This window comes from Triturus cristatus, chromosome 2_2 (assembly GCF_964204655.1).
Source record: "Triturus cristatus chromosome 2_2, aTriCri1.1, whole genome shotgun sequence".
Taxonomy (NCBI): Eukaryota; Metazoa; Chordata; class Amphibia; order Caudata; family Salamandridae; genus Triturus; species Triturus cristatus.
The window spans coordinates 1,013,980,897-1,014,000,880 of NC_140582.1; the positions used below are offsets into that span (position 1 = coordinate 1,013,980,897).

The window sequence follows — 19,984 nt, forward strand, 5'->3', positions numbered from 1 at the left end:
ATGTTTGCATGGCTACTTAAGTGGGTGAGAGAATCCGTGTTGCAGGCCCACTAGTTGCATTTACTTTACAGGCTCTGGGTACAGGTTGTATCACTTTACTAGGGACTTATTCCCAGACTAAGACCCAGCCTCCCCCACCCAGTGCCTTCAGACCCTCACGGGTGAGTAGTCGCACTTTAGAAGATTCTGATTGATTGATTGACTTACAAGTAGATCAAATATGCCAAATGTGGAGAAACCAATGTTACCATGTTTTAAGGAGTGAGCATGCACACTTTTAAGCTGCTCAGCTTGGGATAAACCATTACGGAATGTTGGGAAAAAGGTACCAGTACTGACTGGTATATGCAACCGTGTAGCAATGGAAGGTGCAAATAAAGCACTTACACCTAATCTTCTTGCGTGGAAACGATGGAGTTTAAATACCTTTGCCAAGGTAGATTCTCACTTTTTTAGGCATAGTCTCAACTTTGTAATACCTCAGCTTTACAAGGGAGGCCCAGCCCGCCCGCCCCACAAAAGGAATACTGAAATGATAATAACTCTAGTTATTATCATTTTAGTTTTCTTTAACTACTGCTCACAGACCAGTGGGGCGATGCTCCTCCGCCTTAGTGGAGGAGCCACCACTAACAAGTAGACAACAAGGGTCAGTTGGCTGATCATCTGTTAAGCTACAGGTACACAGTAGGCTGCTAGAAGCACATTTCCCGAAGAGCCCAGCTGACCATTTGTAAATGGACCTGCCCTGGACGCTGCTGATGGCTTCTGCTGTAGTGAGTCTTGGATGTGTCAAAGTGTACTCCTACTAGCATCCTGAGAAACCTGGGACTTAGAAACTGTAGGAAAGTAGGATCTGCTTTTATGGTTACCCCCACTTTTTGCCTGATGCTCAGCTGTCATTGACTAGTCTGACTGGGATCCTCCTAATCAGGACCCCAGTCTATCTGCTTTCTCGCTTCAATGGTTATGTCACTACTTAGGTAAATCCCAGATTGGATACTGGGGTACCCTTATCAGTCCCTAGTATATGGTGCTAAGGTACCCAGGGCATAGGTACCCCAGAGGTCCCCATTGGCTGAAGCATGCATTATGCCACCCCTGGGAGACCATTCAAAATGGAACTACAGGCCTGCCATTGCAGCATGTGTAAGCTGGTACTAGCACCACTTACTAAAGATATAGGTTTCCGATATCTAGGGTCACTGCACTTAAAACCTATAAGTCACCCCTATAGCAGGCCTTATCAATTCTGAATGCAGGGTGCTTGGTTCTAAGTGTGAGAGAGCCCCTGCATGAGCAGGAAACCCCTACAGAGAGTTGTCTCCCAAGTTGTACGTGAAACAGTCATATAGAGGGGCATGACCATCTCAAAACTGGCTGCAACTAATCCTACCATGTTTGGTATCAAACATGTTGGAATCATACCCAACGGTTTGGGAGGTATGATTCCAAGCACTGGACGAGCCCTCCGTTAGGCTCTCAGTGCTCCCGGTACCAGCCTTCTAGACCCGGACAGCGCAAAATGGTTGCTGTCGACTAGAGACATGATTCTGCCCTCCTGCTACTGAGCCAAGCTTGAGCAGGGGAAGGCAGAACAAAGAGCATCCTCTCACAGAGAGGTGTGACCACCTCCCAGACAGGATTTAGTGTATTGGGGCAGGATGAATGCGCTTACCAGCGCTACTCGGTCTGCATGAGGGGCACATTTGGTGTCCCCGTGCATAGCCAAGTTCAAACCAGCTCTGGGAGCCATTGGCTGCAGCTCTGGTGCGACACTGGACAAAGAACATGGGAGTAACCTCCCCCCTGTCCAGATCCTCCCTTGGGAGGGTCCCCTGAATCATCCCAACCCTTTCCTTAGGGTACGTAAGGGCTTACCTTCAATGAAGCAAAGCAGATTGCTTTTCTACACGGGGAGCTGCATGTTAGCAGCTCCCCATGTGGAAAAGCAATTCCGGCTCCCGCAGGACGCAGGGAGTCGGCGGGACCGTGGGGGCTTGGGGCTCCCCCCATGGTCCCCAACGGAGAGGGCCAGCCCCGGGGGATGGGGTCCCCGGGGCTAGAAGTGGCCTGGGATGGGGCCACGCGGCCTTCCCCCCCCCATCCCCCCATTTTTTTAAAAAAAGTTAATAAATAAAGGCCAGGCCCCGGGGGATGGGGTCCCCGGGGCCAATAGAGGCCTCAGGAGAGGGGCCACGCAGTCCCCCTCCATAATTAAAAATGTATATTTATGTGGCCATGCCCCGGGGGCTGGAATTGGCCATGGGAGGGGGACCCACGCGGCCCCCTTCCCGTTCAATTTTTTATTTAAGTGGGGGTAAGGCCCTGGAGGATGGGGTCACCAGGGCCCAAAAAAAGTAAAATGAAGAGGGGCCACGCAGCCCCTCTTCTAAATATTTTTTTTTTTTAAAACACGGAGATCGTGCCGAGGCCCCGCCCCCTCCTAGCAACACACTGCAAACGCGCCCTGTGGCGCATTTTACAATGGGGAATTAATTCCCCTTCAATACTGGGGGTCCCTGGGGGCCAACTAGCCCACCAGGTACCTCCAGTAAGCGCCACAGGGCTGTGTTGCAGAGAGGTGGTCCAGGCCACACTCCTTTTTACACCTCTCTGCAACGCAGATCTGTAGCACTTACTGGAGGTACCTGGTGGGCTAGTTGGACTCCAGGGACCCTCAAGATTCAAGGGGACTTAATCCGCCAACTTAAAATGCGTCACGGGCGCCTTTGCACAGTGGTGAAGGGAGGGGGCGGGGCATGAGGTGCCATGTGTGCAAACACGCCATGTGGCGCGTTTAAAGTTGGTGAATTAATTCCCTTTCAATCCTGGGGGCCAACTAGCCCACCAGGTGCTTCCAGTAAGCGCACTGCGCTGCGTTGCAGAGAGGTGGTCCAGGTCATACCCCTTTTTACACCTCTCTGCAACGCAGATCTGTGGCGCTTACTGGAGGTACCTGGTGGGCTAGTTGGACCCCAGGGACCCTCAAAATTCAAGGGGACTTAATCCGCCAACTTAAAATGCGTCACGGGGCGCCTTTGCACAGTGGTGAAGGGAGGCGGCGGGGCCTGAGGCGACATGTGTGCAAACAGGCCCTGTGGTGCGTTTTAAGTTGGGGAATTAATTCCTCTTCAATACAGAGGGTCCCTGGGGGCCAACAACCCCACCAGGTACCTCCAGTAAGCGCCACTGCGCTGCGTTGCAGAGAGGTGGGCCAGGCCACACCCCTTTTTACACCTCTCTGCAATGCAGCTCTGTGGCGCTTACTGGAGGTACCTGGTTGGCTAGTTGGACCCAAGGGACTTTCAGGATTCAAGGGGACTATCTCCCAACTTAAAACGGCCACAGGGCGTGTTTGCACACATGTCACATCAGGCCCCCCCCCCTCCCTTCACCACTGTGCAAACGCGCCCCGTAGCGCGTTTTAAGAGGTAGTTTTAATCCCCCTGCCCTATTATGTACTAGGGACAGAGGAGGTCATGCTAATCACAGGGGTACCCCAACGCATAGTGTTCCCTAGTGTATGTATGTGTTTTCACTGTATTCTAAGTGTCTTTTAGCATAGCACTGGCTCGAGGCCTGGTTAGTCAGTCAGTTAGCACCAGTACCTGTCTGAAAACGTTGTGAGCACAGGATGATTTTGAAACAAGGCCTCTTTCTGCTCCTCTGGTGGTTCTTTCTGCACATGTCTTGCTTCTTCCTGCACTTTTATTCGTCTTTGTGGACTTCTGTTGCTTCTTTCTGCATTTCCTTTGCTTCTTTCTGTGCGTTTTTAGGTCTCGCTGAGCCCCGTGCATGCGCTGGCTCGGAGAGACATTTTGGAGGTGAATTTTCAAAGTGCTTCTGGCTGGCCTAGCGCTTGCGTTCACGCGAACGTGCAAGCATGAACCGCTAGCCTTCGGCAGCACTTTGAAAACTCGTGCTTTAGCGCGTCATCGCGATCACTTTTGTTTTCAGAGCGATCGCGATGACTTTCGCTTTTACGGCCACGCGGCGTTACTTTTACTGCCGCGCGGCCAATGCTTGTTTTTGATGGTTCCCAACCCCCTCTTGTTCGCTTCCCGCCATAGCCACAATTCTCCAGAGTTGTGGCGGGTGTGTCTGCATGGGCTGTGGAGATCATCACTCCTCTGTCCAGCTCTCCTCGTCCTCGGTTTGTATCTCTTCCATGATATCTGCTACTCGCGTCTCCTTTCTTGCTTCATGGGAACTCTCCACGGTCATATCTTCGTCACTCTCCAACGTACCAGAACAGTCCTTGTGATTCTCCTCTGGGTCGGCATCTTGCCTATCCTCTGAATCGGCGTCTCTCCCCTCGTCCGAGTCGGCGTCTCTCCTTTTTCCTGAGACCGCTTCTGCATTTGTCATCCTTTTCTCCACCTTCGCTCCTCTCCCCTTGTCCTGCAAAAGGTAGCATGTCATCAGTTTTGGTGTTTTTTTTGGTTGACCCTCCCCTCTCCTAACACGTTTGTTTCTTTCTTTTAGCTGTTGCCAGCGTTCCTTGAGGAGCTCCGTGGAAACTGCAGTCAAGGTATCAGGTAAGTGGGGTGGGCAGGGTCGTGGTCTCTCACAGAGGGTTGCTGGGCAGGAACGACATTTGTCTCTGAGGGGATGGTATCACAGTTTCTTTCTGGATGTAGCCCACATTTTTTTTAACTTGGAATAAGCCTCATCTACACCAATCAGTCTAACTTTGTCAATGCTTGTTTGCTGTTAGTGTTGGTCTTGCCAGTACTTGTAAAATTATGGCACTAGTATTATCAAAGTCAATTGCGGTGAGCAGCAATCTGGGAAGGTTATTTTCTATAATTCTAAAATGGCCATCTGTCTTTCACGGGTCATTAGCACCACTCGGCCACACGTCTTTCGCTTTGATCGCGATCGCGTCTCTCGCTATTCCGTATTTTCTTCCCTTTCTTCATTCATTCTGTCCCTCTTTCTACACATTTTGTGTCACATCTACGCGAGGTCTGTCCCCACACACTCTCACTCCTTCGTCTGTAAACTCGATCCCATTTCTCTCTCTCGCAGTTGCATTCTGCCGACCCCATCTCATCTCCTAAACTGCCTCTCTTTCCCCACATTTCCTTCTCCTGCAGTGCAATGAAGCCTGTCAAGCTCTTTCCCCTCAGTTTTTCCTTTTCCCCACATTCAGCCCCAAACAGTCTGTTTTACTATCTCCTGTCTCCGGTTACGGTTCTCTTCCCCACTCCGTCCCTCCCTCGGATAGCCGCTGCCAGCCCCTCACGCGCACACACTTCCTTCCAGGAGCCCCTTCTCCCTCCCTGGGTATCGGAAGAGCCTCTGCTCGCAGCCTGCCTGCCACTGTCCTTCCGCTGGGCGCTGCCAGTAGGAAACACACCGGCATCTTGTAAATGTACAAGGAATATTAATAGCCCTGGCTGAGATTGGGTTTTTAAGTGTTCTCTTATAAAAAAGAAAGGTCAGATGTCAGGAATGGCTCCGCGCCCACCCAGCGCTCAGAATGCGGCCCCCAGGGGAAGTAAGGTCGACAGACCAATCTTCCCCTGGGGTGTTCGCGCGATACTAGGACAGGGAATTTAGAGGTGGGATAAGGAGTGGGGTCTAGGTTAGGTGATAAAGGGGGCTGGGAGAGGAAGTTCTTCCTCTTCCTGTCCCCAGCGCCCCAGGGTGGGTTAGGAGTTCTGTTTTGGAGGAGTTCTGTTTTGGTGGTAGCGTAGACTCGTAGCGGCCCAGTCTGTCGGCTGGAGCGGCAGCGGCATTGTAGATCGTTCGGCGTGCGTGGTGCGACGATGGAGGTAGGAGGCGGGGCGAAACCCAATGCGGCAGCAGTGCGCGCTGCGCTGCAATTACTCGGCCGTGCAGGGAGATCTGATCTCCTTCGGCCGGGTGTGTTGGAGCAGGCGTGGGTCGGTATGACCCGAACGGCGAGATCCGCGTCCGCGGGTGTGGCGGCTGCGGTGGCGGCTTGCCAGGAGGAGCCGCCACCGGCGAGAGCTAATTTGGCGGCACGGGGGAGGGGCAGGAAGCAGAGGGAGGCATTGGAGCGCGGGGACCGGCGTCTGAGCCTCCCCGCGCTAGCGGTACACGCAACGGGTGAGCCAGTGGGGGGGTCGGGGTTGGGGGGGTGTGGTTTGGAGGCTGGTATAGGCAGTGAGAGGCCCCTGGGGGGGAACAGAGAGGGGGCACAGCTAGGGATGGTGGGAGCAAGTATACCAGGGCAGGGGGTGGGCCTGGTTGAGTATAGTGAGGACAGTGAACAGGAGGAGGAGAGTGAGGATCAGGCGGGGGAGGAGTTTACCCTGCAACTGTCTGGGAGCGATTTGGTAGGGGGGGAAGAGGGAGCATGGGGGGAGCAGCCTATGGACCTCGCCGGGGGGGCAAGGGGAGGGTTGAGGGGCGGGGGGGCAAGGGCAAAGGCCCAGTGAAGGCGGCGGTGGTGCAAGGGGGGGCGTCAGGTGACGGGCGGGAGGCCCCGGGCCCCTCCAGGGGTTTGGGGCACGGCCCCAGGGGCAGGGCTGAGTCACCGGGGGAGACAGGTGGGAGGGGTTGTCCATTGAGGAGTGCATTCGGGAGCAGCGCAAGATCATTGAGGAGACGGAGCGCAGGTGGCAGGAGATGTGTGCGGCGAGGGAGGTGGCGGGGGAGGGGGGGTGCCATCGGGAGTTGGCCAACCGGCGCGGCCAGGCGATCGGGCGTCAGGATGCGGGAGGGGAGGGATTCAAGCCAGCGATGGATGCTGGTAGAGGCCAGGGTGGGCCGGCGGGGCGCAAGACGGCCTCCAAACGCCGGGGCGAAGCAGCAGGGGGGTCCGCGGCGGCCTGCCCTCCGTCGCGGGAACGGGCATCGTCGGCGCCGGAGTGTGAATTTGTGCCGGGTATGAAAGGAAAGGGTGCGAAGAGAGTGGTGAGTGAGGTGCAGAAGGTGCAGTTTGAGGATGAGTTTGAGGAGGAGCTGGATTATGAGTCTGAAAGTGAAGAATTGGAAGAAGGTGAAGTGCGTGAGGTGCACAAGGGGAAGGGGCAGACGGCAACCAGAAGGATTGGTGTTTTGCTGGCGCTGCAGGCCAGCAGCAGTGGGACTCAGACGGAGAGGAGGAAAGCCCAAGTGTCCGGTGGACGCGAGCGGGAGGTGCCAGTGACTCTTGCAGGTGAGGGTGCTTGGTGGGAGGCGTGGGAGGATGAGGACTGGGGGGGACGGAAGAAGGTCTGTAGGTCGGTAGGTGTCGGTGAGGGGTCAGTGAGGGAGGGGGGAGCGCCAAAAAAGGGAGCAGAATTGGCGGGGGAGGGGAAACGGTTCGTGGTGGCTGGCGTGCAGACGGACAAGCCGGGGGAGCCAGAAGGGAAGGATGAGGTAGGGGATAAGCACAAGAAGAAGTTGCCATACATGGGTCTAGCTATGCCCTTAGGGTCACATTTATTGGAGAAGACGAGGGCAAGGATTTGGAAGCACAAATATGTAGATGTGTTCAAATTGTTGCATAGGGAGATACAGGCCAAGGAGGGTTCGAAGGAGGAGGAGTGGGAGTTGACGAGGAGGCCTCGGGTGCCGGTGAATATGGAGAATTGGACGTCGGTCTTTTTGATCTATGTGAGCATATATTGTGAAAAGCACCAAGATAGGGCTATTGCGTTATTGAAATATATGGATACTATACGCAAAGCGCAGATGCACTTTGGAGGGTTCGCTTGGCTCAGCTACGACGAGGAGTTTAGGGCCAGAATCAGTGTTAACCCCGATAAACCCTGGGGTGAGGTGGACCAGGAACTGTGGGTGCAGTGGATGTCTTCCATGCAGTCGGTTGCTTCTACGCACACGGCTAGTGGGCTTCCGGTGACATATCGGTCCTTTTAGTCTCATCCCACCCAAGCCGGGGCGGGGGGACAAGGTGGTGTCGGGAGTACGGGAGGACAGGCCTCCACTTCTGCGGCCTCAGGCCAGTCAAGTAAGAGTGGGGGAGCTACCACAGGGGCATGTTGGAACCTTAACAAGGGTTTCTGCACCCGCCATCCATGTAAATTCAAACACGAGTGTTCTAAGTGCAGGGGACGTCACCCAGTCACACAATGTTTCACGCTGGCCACTCCCTCTGAGCAGTGGCGGATTACCAAAGGAAGGGGACAGGCTGGGCCAAAGGGCTCCTACGCCGGTTAAGGTGGAGGCCATGGGTCCATGGTTCTCCAGATAACCTGACAAAGAGGCCGCGCTAAAGATTTACTGGGAGTTTGCAGAGGGTTTTCGAGTGGGTTACCAGGGTCCTCGGGAGCGGAGATGGGCGGAGAATTTGCGGTCGGTGAAAGAAATGCCGGGGGTGGTGGAGTCCAAGCTGCTGAAGGAAGTGCTGGAGGGTAGAATTGCGGGCCCGTTTGACACGTGGCCGATACCTGAGCTCATCATCTCTACACTGGGGGTGGTATCTAAGAAGGAGCGGGGGGAGTTTCGTCTGATTCACCACCTGTCTTGGCCGGAGGGGTCGTCAGTGAACGATTTCATTGTGGTGGAGGATTCCAGGGTACTGTACGCGTCCGTGGATGATGCGATCGGTTTGGTAAGGGCCTGTGGCCGGGGAGCGGAATTGGCAAAGTGTGACATTAAATCTGCGTTTTGCCTCCTTCTCATTCATCCGGCGGATTTCGCATTGCTGGGAATGCAGTTTGGGGGAGCGATATTTGTGGATAAGGTTTTGCCAATGGGCTGTGCCGTATCCTGTGCGTTGTTTGAAACCTTCAGTTCCTTCTTGCAGTGGGCTTTCACAGACAGATCGGGACACTGGCAGGTGTCCCACTATTTGGATGATTTTTTTGTTTGTGGGGCACGGCCAGTCGGGGGAGTATGGGGAGGCTCTACGGCAGTTTCAGCGACTGGCCTGTGACTTTGGGGTTCCATTAGCGCCGGAAAAGACAGCTGGGCCTAGCTGTTGTTTGTCCTTTCTGGGTATCGTATTGGACTCCGTGGCATGGGCGGCGAGGTTGCCCCAGCAGAAGGCGGGGGAGATGCAGGAATTTCTGTTGCACGTGGTGGGGCAGCGGAGGATTGACTTGAGATCAGTGCAACGGCTGTTGGGTTTGTTGAACTTCGCATGTCGAGTGGTGCAAGCTGGCAGGACTTTTTGCAGACGGTTGGGCATGGCCATGTCCGGGGCGGTGCTCCCTCATCACAGAGTGCGGAAATCCATGGGCGTGCGAGCGGATTTGCGGATCTGGCACGTTTTTCTGAGCGAATTCAACGGGGTGTCTTTGGATTTTGTGGATGACAAAATGGTGTGGCAAGTGCAGATCTTTTCAGACGCGGCTGGCGCAAAGGGTTTCGGCATTTTCTGGGACGGGAGGTGGTGTGCAGAACAGTGGCCGGAGCATTGGTTGACGCAGGGCAGGAGCATCGCATTTTTGGAGTTCTTTCCGTTGTTGGTCGCACTTCACGTGTTTGGGTTTGGAGTTTCAGAACAGATCGGTCTTGTTCCATGTGGACAACAGGACGGTGGTGGACTTGGTGAACAATCAGAGGGCAAGGGATTTGCGGGTGCTGCGCTTACTGTGAAGTTTTATGCTGCTGTGTCTGCGTTTCAATGTGCTGTTTCGTGCGCAATATGTGCCGGGCGCTAGAAATGACATTGCGGACGTTCGCAGTGGCAGCGCTTCAGGAAGCTGGCGCCGGGAGCGGAGGCTTGCAAGACCAAGGTGCCGGAGGGTATCTGGAGCTGGGGGAAGTGAGAGTAGTAGATCTGGTTGAGAAATCTATTGCGGACTCCACAAGGCGCGCGTAACGGCTGGCATGGTCTGAGTTTGGAGCATTTTTGGGGTGAACTAGTGCAAATTGGCGTATGTCACGAGGCAGCTGTGAGGAGGGGGTGATGAAGTTCGTGTTGGACTGTATGGACAGAGGTCTGTCGCAAGTTACGATTGCGGGGAAGTTAGCGGGCATTTCCTTTTATGGCATGGTGTATTTGGGTTTTGATCCAGCGAGGAATGAATTGTTCAGTAGGATGTTAAAAGGCTGGGGTAGGGTGAGGGGGGGGAGTTTGGGGGGGACTTTGCGGGAGGCGATCACGTTTGATTTGTTAGTTGAGATATTGGAGGAATTGCGGCACTGTTGTTACGATGCTGCCGAGTTGGCTTTGTTTCGTTTGTGCATGACATGGATGTTTTTTGGGGCGTTCAGGGTGTCTGAGTTGTTGGGGATGAGAGGTGCGCCTGGCAGGCGTTTTGAGAACGTGCGAGTGGACGGGGCACGGTTGGGTATTTGGTTGGGGCAGTCTAAAACCGATCAGGCAGGGAGGGGCAAGTGGGTATGGTTGTGTGAGTCGGGTTGGGCAGGGGCTTGGCCGGTGCAGGAGTGGAGAGCGTTTTGCAGGCAGGCGGGTAGTATAGAGGGGGAGATTTTTTGTTGTGCTTCGGCTAGGAGGGTCACAGCGTTTCAGCTGTTGGCGGTGTTATGAATGGCAGTGAAGCGCCTAGGCAAGGACCCGGCTTTGTATGGGACGCACTCATTTCGGATTGGCGCGGCAACGTCGGCAGCTCCGCTGAGGTGGTCCTGGGAGAAGATCAGGCGGATTGGTAGGTGGAGGTCGCATTGTTGCGAGCGGTATGTGCGAAAGTAGGGCTGGCGAGCGCGAGGGTGCGCGAAGGCTGCTGGAGCGGTGGGGATCTGTTTCTTTGTTCTAATTTCTTTTCTCTTCGTAGGTTGCATGGGGGTCTGGGAGCCAAGACGGTTACCTGGATCGGTGGACATTCCTTTGTGCATTGGGCCTCCAAATATGCGGACAGGCAGGTGTACGGTCGTAGCCTTGGCCTGCGGAGCAGTCATCAAGAGGTACATTGGTGGGGCAAGAGTGGGATGCGCTGGGGGGCACCGCTGCCCTGGCTGACGAAGAAGGTATCGCAGAGGGGATGCCAGGACATGCTCGTTATCCATTTGGGGGAAAATGATCTGGTGAAACAATCCGGGGTGTCGTTGCTTCATGTGATGCAAAGGGACTTGGAGGCTATGAGACGCAATCTGGCTGGCGCCTGCATTGTATGGACTGAATTCATCCCACGCCGGATTTGGAGGGGGCATTGAAGCCCGCTGCTGTTGAACGAGCAAGGAGAAAATTGAATAGGGCAATGCGTGTCTTTTGTGGGGACACTGGAATCAAGATGATTGCACACACGGGTCTGCGGCTCGAAGAGCCCCTTCTTTTTAGCGACGACGGGGTGCACCTTTCGTACTTGGGCAATGCGCATTATATGATGGAGTTGAGGGATGTCATCAGTGCGTTGTGGAACGAGTCCATTTGGTGCCGGAGGGAGTGAGGACGAAAGGTGCACTTGAGTGGGGTGGGGCAGGTAACCACCCTCCGGGGGTTCCCTGGTTGGCATACTTCGGAGGGGGGGAAGTCCATGACAGGTATACTCACCCTTCCGGGGAGGGGGATACTGGTGCAAGGTGGGGGTGCATCATACAGGAGTGCGATGGATGGAGATGATGGAGGAGGTTGGAAGAGAAGTGATGAAGCGAATGGGATAAGTGAGGAGGTTGCTGTGTGATGCGGGAGTGAGTATTTGGAGTATGGGAGAGAATGGAAGGATGAGAGATATGTCGTTGGGGATTGTTGGGGGGTTTGATTGATGTTTTGTTATGGTTGTTCAACCCTGTCCTAATCAATGGCCTTTTACGCTGACGAATTGCGTGGAGTGGTTATTGCGCGACAGGTGCTTCGTGGAGTTTCATGGCTGCTGTCCCCTACGGAGCTGTGGTACTGCCCGCCGACACCCTTCCTGCACGATGCTTCCCTAGCAGACCCATTCACCTCTACCGTTCCAGAGGGAGAGCCTCAGAGGGTGCTTGCGAGACCGTCCACTTCGATTTATCACAATATAAATACCCTTTTGTGCTGAGCTCGCGTGCACACACACCATGCCAGTTCATATCACACACGTGCACTCCTAAGGAAGTGACAACAGCGCTACATAAATATACGTATTCATCTACCGTGTATTCACTCCTTCGCAATTTCCCTCACTGGCGCACACTTTTCGTTGCTACTGCAGTCATTCAGTGCTTCCATCATCCACTCGCTCACTGTGAAACTATCTCTCTGCTATGCATGTTCACTCATGTACAGTCCCTAATCCATTCATTCTAGCACCTATTCACTGCTGCACTCACTCCTGCTCACCACTTAATTTATGTACTCATTCACTGCTGCATGCACTTACACATTCTCTCTCTGTTGCACTAGCTGACTGATCCTCTCACTTTATGGTGCGCTTATTCACTCCCATACACCCACATATTCATTCCTGTGCTTGCTCGTTCACTTCTGCTCTCAATCACTCCTGCATGGGCACGCATTCACTCCACCACACCTATTAATTACTCTATGCATTCTCTACACTCACACCATACACACTTCAAAATTCACTGCCTCACTTGTTCGCTTCTGTACTCACACTTTAACTGCTACTGGTTCATTCAGTCATTTACTACTGCAATCATTCACCAAGTGCACTCATTTATTCTGGTAGTCTTTCACTGATGTACTTATCCACCCCTTCACTCACACATTAACATTAATTGCATGCCATAGTCATTCAACCTGTGAACCCATGCATTCATTAATGTCTGCACACTCATTCATCCCTGCATTTCTATCTCGGTGCTACATTCACTTCTGCATGGCTCTTGGGGAAGCTTCATTTCCTGGCGCCTGAGTGCAGCTTGTCAGTGCTTTTCGAATTCCTGCCTGCCCAACTACGACTTCTTCCATTTCTTGAAACCAGAAGGTGCCCCCTGCACCCACCATGCCCCCTCCTAGACAGTAGGAAACATTTACTATACAGCCGCCAAACTGGCAGCGAGAAGTTCCTCCTCCAATCTTCAAGTCTTTCTTTCTTTCCTTCCACTGCTTTCTTTCCTCCATCAAACTTCTCACCCTTCACTCACTCTTTTCTTATTTTTTTCTTTCTTTCTTTTCTTGTTAATTTCTCCCTCTTTCTGCATTTCTTTCTCATTCTGTCCTTTCTCCCACTTTTTTATCTTTCCTAAATTACTCCTTTAATCATATCTCCCTTTCCTTCCTTCTTTCACTTCATTTTCAATCTTTTCTCACATTTTTCTTCTTTCAGTTGCCAGTTTGTCCAATTTCCTCACATTTCTCGACTTTTTTTGTTCTTACTTTCCTTTCAGAGGCATGTGTATATTTTAAAAGCCACAGGATCTCCCCGAGGTGCGCAATTTCCTTAAATTGCATTTCTGCTCTTCCTACATCTGTTTGGGATTCTGTATAATTAATACTTCCTGCTTGTCGTAAGCCCTCTCGCCACGGTGGGGAAATTAGCTAAATTGTCTTTACTCTTTCAGTTTATTAAAGAATCCTCCTTCAATAACTAATTATCCAGTGTCCCCCTACTGAAGTAACCAATTGGCCCCCATTTCACATGCACCGCCCCCAATCCCCATCTTGGTGTTGTCCAGATTCCTACTATTCACCCTTCACTCCATCCCTCATAGAGGTCTGTTTGCTGTTGTCTTCTCATTTGCACAAGATAAGTACATGTATGTGTGTGTGTGTGTGTGTGTATATATATATATATATATATATATCACCTACTGGGGGTTGCCAGCAGGTAGTTGTAGTTACGACCTCATAGCCAATAGGTCTCGCTTTTGGGACGGTATTAGTATTTAGTTATGCATCAACTGTTGCAAGGCTAAACACTTATAAGGTCCCAAAGGCGAGACCTATTGGCTATGCCAATGCTTGTTTCTTCTTTCTTCACATGTCCTACTTCTGTAAGCACAGTTAGAAACTAGCATTTAAAAAACCTTTGAAATTCACTGAAAAAACTGCCGGTTTCAGGCCCGTTATAGTTAGAAATTAGCATTTAAAAAAAACCGTAGAAATTCACTGAATAACCCCAAAAATGTGGGGGGGGGCCTGGGGGTCCTTGTGGGACCCCCTAAGCAGGTCTAGAGGGTCAGGGTATTTCTACCCTGCACCCTTTATACGTTTTGCACACTTGATCCACTGATTTCTTGAGCCTCGCTTCTACCGAGGCACAAAATGGCTGCCAACACTTCCTGGTTTGGAGTGTTTACAGCCAGTTGACAGCCAATTAGCATGCAGCTCGTGATCGGGAGGGTGCGCGCTGGGTGCGCATAGGGTGCGCGGATCCTCCGAGGCCATAGATATATCTATGAGTTTACTTTTGATTTTCTCAGCAACTACTGAACGGATTACACCATTTACCCAAAAGGCACGAGTGTGAACCAAGGGCTACCTCTTTGCCAAATTTTGTATCATTCCGTTCAGTAGTTCGGGCTGTAGTTGCGATTAAAGGTTCCTATGGAAAATTGCATGGGGAAAACACGTTTTGGGACCCCCCATTTTTTCTCGGCCCCCGCTTGACGAATCATCCCAAGACTTTCAGGATAGGAGCAAACCGGAGTGCCTCACCAGTTTTGAAAATTTCGCAAAGATTTGTCAACCGGCGCCAAAGTTATTCCAGATAGAATGTTGCGGATTTCCTATGGATAATAGGTCCTAACTATAACTACCTACTGGGGACCGCCAGTAGGTAATATATATACATATATATATATCAAAGGTAACCACCTTCACCAGCTACACACTCCTTTTGTCGCTTGCGAAGTAGCACACGAACCAAATTAAGGTGCAATATATCCGTTTATTCGCCCAGAGCAACGGCCATAACGTTTCGGCTCTCCTAGAGCCTTGATCACATGACAGCGTTGTGCTCATAGAGCCACATATTTAAAGTGCTAGTGCAGGCTACGTATCACATCACATGGGGTGGTCACATGCCGGGGGATTTGTTCACTTGGCCATAGACATAGTAGAAATAATATAATGACTTTGTATACGTTGAGCTCAAATTAATACCGGTAAAATACATCAGCAAGTAACAATTTAGTAATTACAAGGAATACAAATAAATCCTAATAATGCTCAATGAAAAGACATATTTTAAAAAAATAGCAGCATAAATGCCCAATTGTTCTATAACATGAAAAAATATCATTGTTGGCAATTGAATTACAGTGAGCAAACATGAAGCAACAATCCATTGTATCAACTTCTGTAAAAGTGAAAACCGTAAATTATGTACGATTTTTGCTAGGACCAAATGAAGCAAATATATTAATACCCCAAAGTGCATGTGCCTGATTGAACAAAGTAGCTACATGAAAAAGTGCAAATGTGTCAGTATACATAAATAATAAAATAAAGAATAAAAATTATACTGAATAACTCAGGTTCGAAAACGGACACAGCAAACGGTGTGCCACAGATGGGATAATATCACATCTAAAAGTTACGAGCAATAGAGTATTAAAAGAGTAAGTATGCAAAAGAATAAACGTATCAGATGACATTTAGACATAAAAAGGCAGGGTGCAAAGAAAGATGATTGCATAGCGTGTGAGGTTAAAACAGTATCTTCATGGATGGTAATGTTCAAAAGTGCTTCTCAAATTCAGATGTGCAAATACGCAAGAATAACCAATACAGTACAATGTGTCTAAAATAAGATAAATAGTAAAATACTAAATAAATAATTGCATTATTAAAACAATTAAATAGATTAAGACACATCACTAAGAAAAGTTAAGCATTGCCAACTGCACATCTGCCTCGAATATCATATAAATACATACAAAGAACACAAGGTGAAATCAAAGGGGGTGACCTATAGTATGTTGTTGTATCCCCATGGACACCAAAGCACGTTAAGGATTGAGATAAAGTAAAAGAAGATAAAATTACTAAGATATGCAGATCAAGTTCAGCCCAAGCATGTATGTAAATCTTCAGTCATGTTTAAACCAGTAGGGGTCTTGGTGTTAAGTTGCAGGATATAACGTGTCTCTAATCTGCGCAACTTAGTCTCACGGTCACCTCCCCTTCTGCTAGGTTCAATGGAGTCAATAACAAAATAACTGAGTCCCTTGATGTCACTCTTATGGGTTTCCTTGAAATGTCTAGCTACGGGGTAGGTATTATCTTGGTTTGAAATAGCGCGTAGATGTTGCAGCACTCGTTTGTGTGCCGCTAACTTCGTGCTCCCTACATACCTGAGATTACATGGACAAGTCAGGACATAAATCGCATATTCAGTTTTACAAGTTAACAACTTGTTGATCTTGTGCTGTTTGTTACTAAATGGGTCCAAGTATGTTTTTGTATTTATGCCATGGATACAAGCTTTGCATGTTTTGCACTTATAAAATCCACTATTTAGTTGCAGCCAGGAAGTTTTGTTTATAGTTTCAGGGTTCGTATTGACCAATGCTTCTCTCATTGAGGGGGCCCTACTATAGGTGATCAAAGCTCGTTGAGGGAGTAAAGAGCCAATTATTGGATCACTCTGAGCTGTGGGCCAATTCCTGTTAATTATTCTCCGAATTTCCATATGCTGCTTACTATAGCCCAGGATAAATCTAAAAGCATTGGGTGAACTACTGTCTTTCCTCCCCTGACAAGTTTGAGTCGTGGTCATACTAGTGCCTCTGATGGTGGGTGAAAGTAATTCATCTCGGTTGAGGGCATTAGATCTGGCAATGGCACTGTCAACAACGCTTGCAGAGTAGCCTCTCTCCCTAAACCTTTGCCGGCTGAGTGACTGGGCTACTCTAAGGTCATTCTCGTTGCTACAAATACGTTTGAGCCGCAACATTTCACCATAAGGTATACTCCTAATCAGGTGGGGCGGGTGGGCACTAGTAGCATGAAGGGTAGAATTTCCGGCAGTTAATTTGCGGAACAATCTAGTTTCTAGTTTGCCTGCCTGTATATATACCTCAGTATCTAAGAAAGTGACACTGGATTGGCTGCAGGTTGCTGTAAAATGGAGGTTTAAGTTATTGACATTAAGATTCTCAATAAAATTGTGTGCCTCTTTTAAAGACCCATTCCATATCACAAAGAGGTCGTCTATAAAGCGCAACCAAATTATCACATTTTCTTCAAGGTATTTGGCATAATCCCTCTGCAGTATCATTTCTTCCCAGTAACCCATGTGGAGGCAGGCATAACTTGGGGAAAAGCTAGCCCCCATAGCTACGCCCCTCAGTTGACGGTATAGAAGGCTATTAAACATGAAATTGTTGTTCAGTAGACAAAATTCTAGCATCGCAATCAACATCTCATTGTGAGATTCAAAAACAGCGGGTTTCCTAGATAAGAAATGTTTGATGGCATGAATGCCATCATTGTGCCCAATGCTCGTGTAGAGTGAAGTCACATCAAGGGCCAGCATCCAGTAACCATCTTTCCATTCCACCTTATTGATCTTGCGCAAAAAATCCCCTGTGTCTTGTACATAGGAATCCAGTGATTTTACAAAGTCCTGTAGAAAAAAATCAATATATTGTGATGTTTTTTCATACATGCCATTACGGGCTGAAATGATGGGTCTGCCCGGGGGTTTGGTAGCATCCTTATGTACTTTCGGAATAAAATACAGGGTGGGGATAACTGGATTGTCATTTTTCAGGTAATTGTACTCCGTTTCTGATAAGAGTTTATGCCTCCTCCAGCTCGCCAATTTATTCCCAAATTCACTATTGGATGCCAGAATGACTGCTGCTGATGTGCGGGTATAACAAACCCTATCATTGAGTTGTTCAAAGGCTTCATGATCATAATACTCCTTAGTTAATAAGACAATATTGCCCCCTTTGTCACTTTGACGGACAACAATCGTCTTATTGCCTTTGAGCTTGGATATAAGTTGATGGTATTGTTGTGTTTGCCGATTATAATGGCGTTGTCTATTCAGAGTTTGCATATGCAGCGTTTTAATTCCTGCAATTACATTTTCATTGAAAATATCAATGGCGTCCCGTGGCATAATAGGAATATACGTTGATTTGGGTCTGAACGGGGTAAGTAATCCCAGCAGGTTGGTACCAGTCTGAGGGTTAGCTTCATTGTTTCCGCCTGTGCCCTCGGTGTCCCATAGATCCTGTATGGCCTCCTGCAGTGATGTATCTTGTGCAGTATCAACACCATCACGTCGTTTGTTGTGAAGTGCAAAGGATTTCTTGAGCTTCATCTTTCTTACTGCTTTATATAGGTCTAAGCGTGTAGCGGCATAATCGAAGTCATTATGCGGTGCATATGATAAGCCCAATGCGAGAGTTCTTTTGTCACCCTCCGATAGTTCCAATGGTGTCAGGTTGATAATGGTTTTGGTGTTCTCAAGGATTACTGGTTCTTTGCCCAAAACCCTCTTCCTCTTCTCCTGTTCGTGCTTGACGCTCCTCTTCCTCGCCCTCTGCCTCTGCCTGGATTTGTAGTTTGTTCGCTTGCGTCGCGATCCATAGTTGCCGGTCTCGGGCGGAGGGTTTGCCTCCTCTCCTCGCATAAAAAATTTATATATATATATATATACTTTGCAGTTTTAAATAGCAGGAACAAGGGCACTGGAGTGCTTTAATTGAGCACCAGATTACATTACACAAGGTCAGATAATAATTTTTTAAACACAGGAGATTAAGTGATTTGCCTAGAATCAAAGGATGTTGACCCAATGCCGAGGCTTAAACCTGGTTCCCCAGATCCAAAGTCACCAGCTCTGGCCATTAGATCACAACCATATTTCTCAATTTATATGTGAGAGACATACACGAGTGGGATGATTGTGTATGATCATGTATAGTGATCACATTGTCTGTTGAAATGGCTTTGTGGAATAAACAAAATAGCAGCAATAAAATATTCAGAGGTTCATCAGGAGTCTTGCTTGGGAATACTTGCAAGGGTTTGTTTTAAAACTGGATTGTGGGACATATTTCAGCACCTTTGCATTAGTGGTGCTGGAACAATTTTGAGATTAGGGGAGCTGACATCAATGTTACACTACTAAAGTCATGGGGATTGTGAAACATCCTTGCTTTACACAAAGAACAAGTGCAGCATATGTGTTCAGAATAATTATGGTGCATTTTGGAGCATACTGTTGCAAATATATTACTAAAGCATTGTTTGGTATTGCACTGCTATTTACAGACAGCACATTTTCCATTGAAATGCCCACTCCACTTGCACAGAAATAAGGCTTTAATGATAAAACTAAAACTAAACTGATAATATCATTTGTGCCTCACCAAGTAGTGTCTTGATTTGTTCTAATCCTATTAAAATCTTTGTTTCCATCATAAACAGAATTACAAAAATAAATGTACTTAACTTTTGTTGCTTTCCTAACTGCTGATATATTCTCAAATGTGTACAGTTCCTTTGGGAAACAGCGTTTAGATCGCATGCGATAGATCACATGCCATTACAATGTGGTCAATATAACAACTACGTTGTAACATCGCGATCCATTACATCGCAAATTGTTACAACGACTTGCAAAAGGGGGCACGAGGTGTTGGACTTCCAATCCAACACCTTCCCTGCTGTTGCACAAACTGGAGTAGGACTAGTAAATAATACTATTCTTAAGTCCAGCGCGCCCCTTACAGCAAGTTTTGGTGGACAATTTCTTACATCTAATGGTGTTCACAAATGCATATATGCACCTTCTAAAAAATCGCAATATACCTAAGCCTGCAGGGACAGGTACTCATGTAAGCCATGTTACTGGAATTACTGTTTGTGTGCTTAATGAGAACCCACGGATTACCCCAGCTTAGGTCAATCGTTGTTCAGTCACAAGTGGCAAACCTCAAAAAGTGTTAAAGGTATTATTATGTATGTTAGTCTTTGGTTGTGCATGTACTAGCTGGGTTCGTAAAACGTACACATTTTCTAAACAAAAAAATAGTTTTTCTCCATTTCTACCTTCCATGAATTAAGGTTGCGCAAGGTTTTATTGATGACTGATAGATTTGGATAGAGTATTGTACGTACAAAGTATACCAGTTTCTCTGATTCAGGTTTATTGTAATTTTCAAGAAGTGCCCCTCGTTATCATTGGTAGTTCTTTTACATACTCTCTTCATGATGTTCTCAGTATAATGTCTAACCTGCAACTTCTGCGTAAGT

At 49.0% G+C, this 19,984-nt stretch overlaps 1 protein-coding gene across 1 annotated transcript in view; it reads left to right on the top strand.

Moving 5' to 3' along the window:
* LOC146863083 (uncharacterized) overlaps positions 1–19,984 on the top strand; it is an 80,604-nt gene that overhangs the window by 37,661 nt on the left and 22,959 nt on the right. The window contains exons 3-4 of the mRNA XM_085643144.1: positions 4,489–4,541; positions 10,665–10,794. Of these exons, the coding sequence (XP_085499270.1) occupies positions 4,489–4,541; positions 10,665–10,794 (183 nt within the window). The remainder of the gene's footprint in view (positions 1–4,488; positions 4,542–10,664; positions 10,795–19,984) is intronic.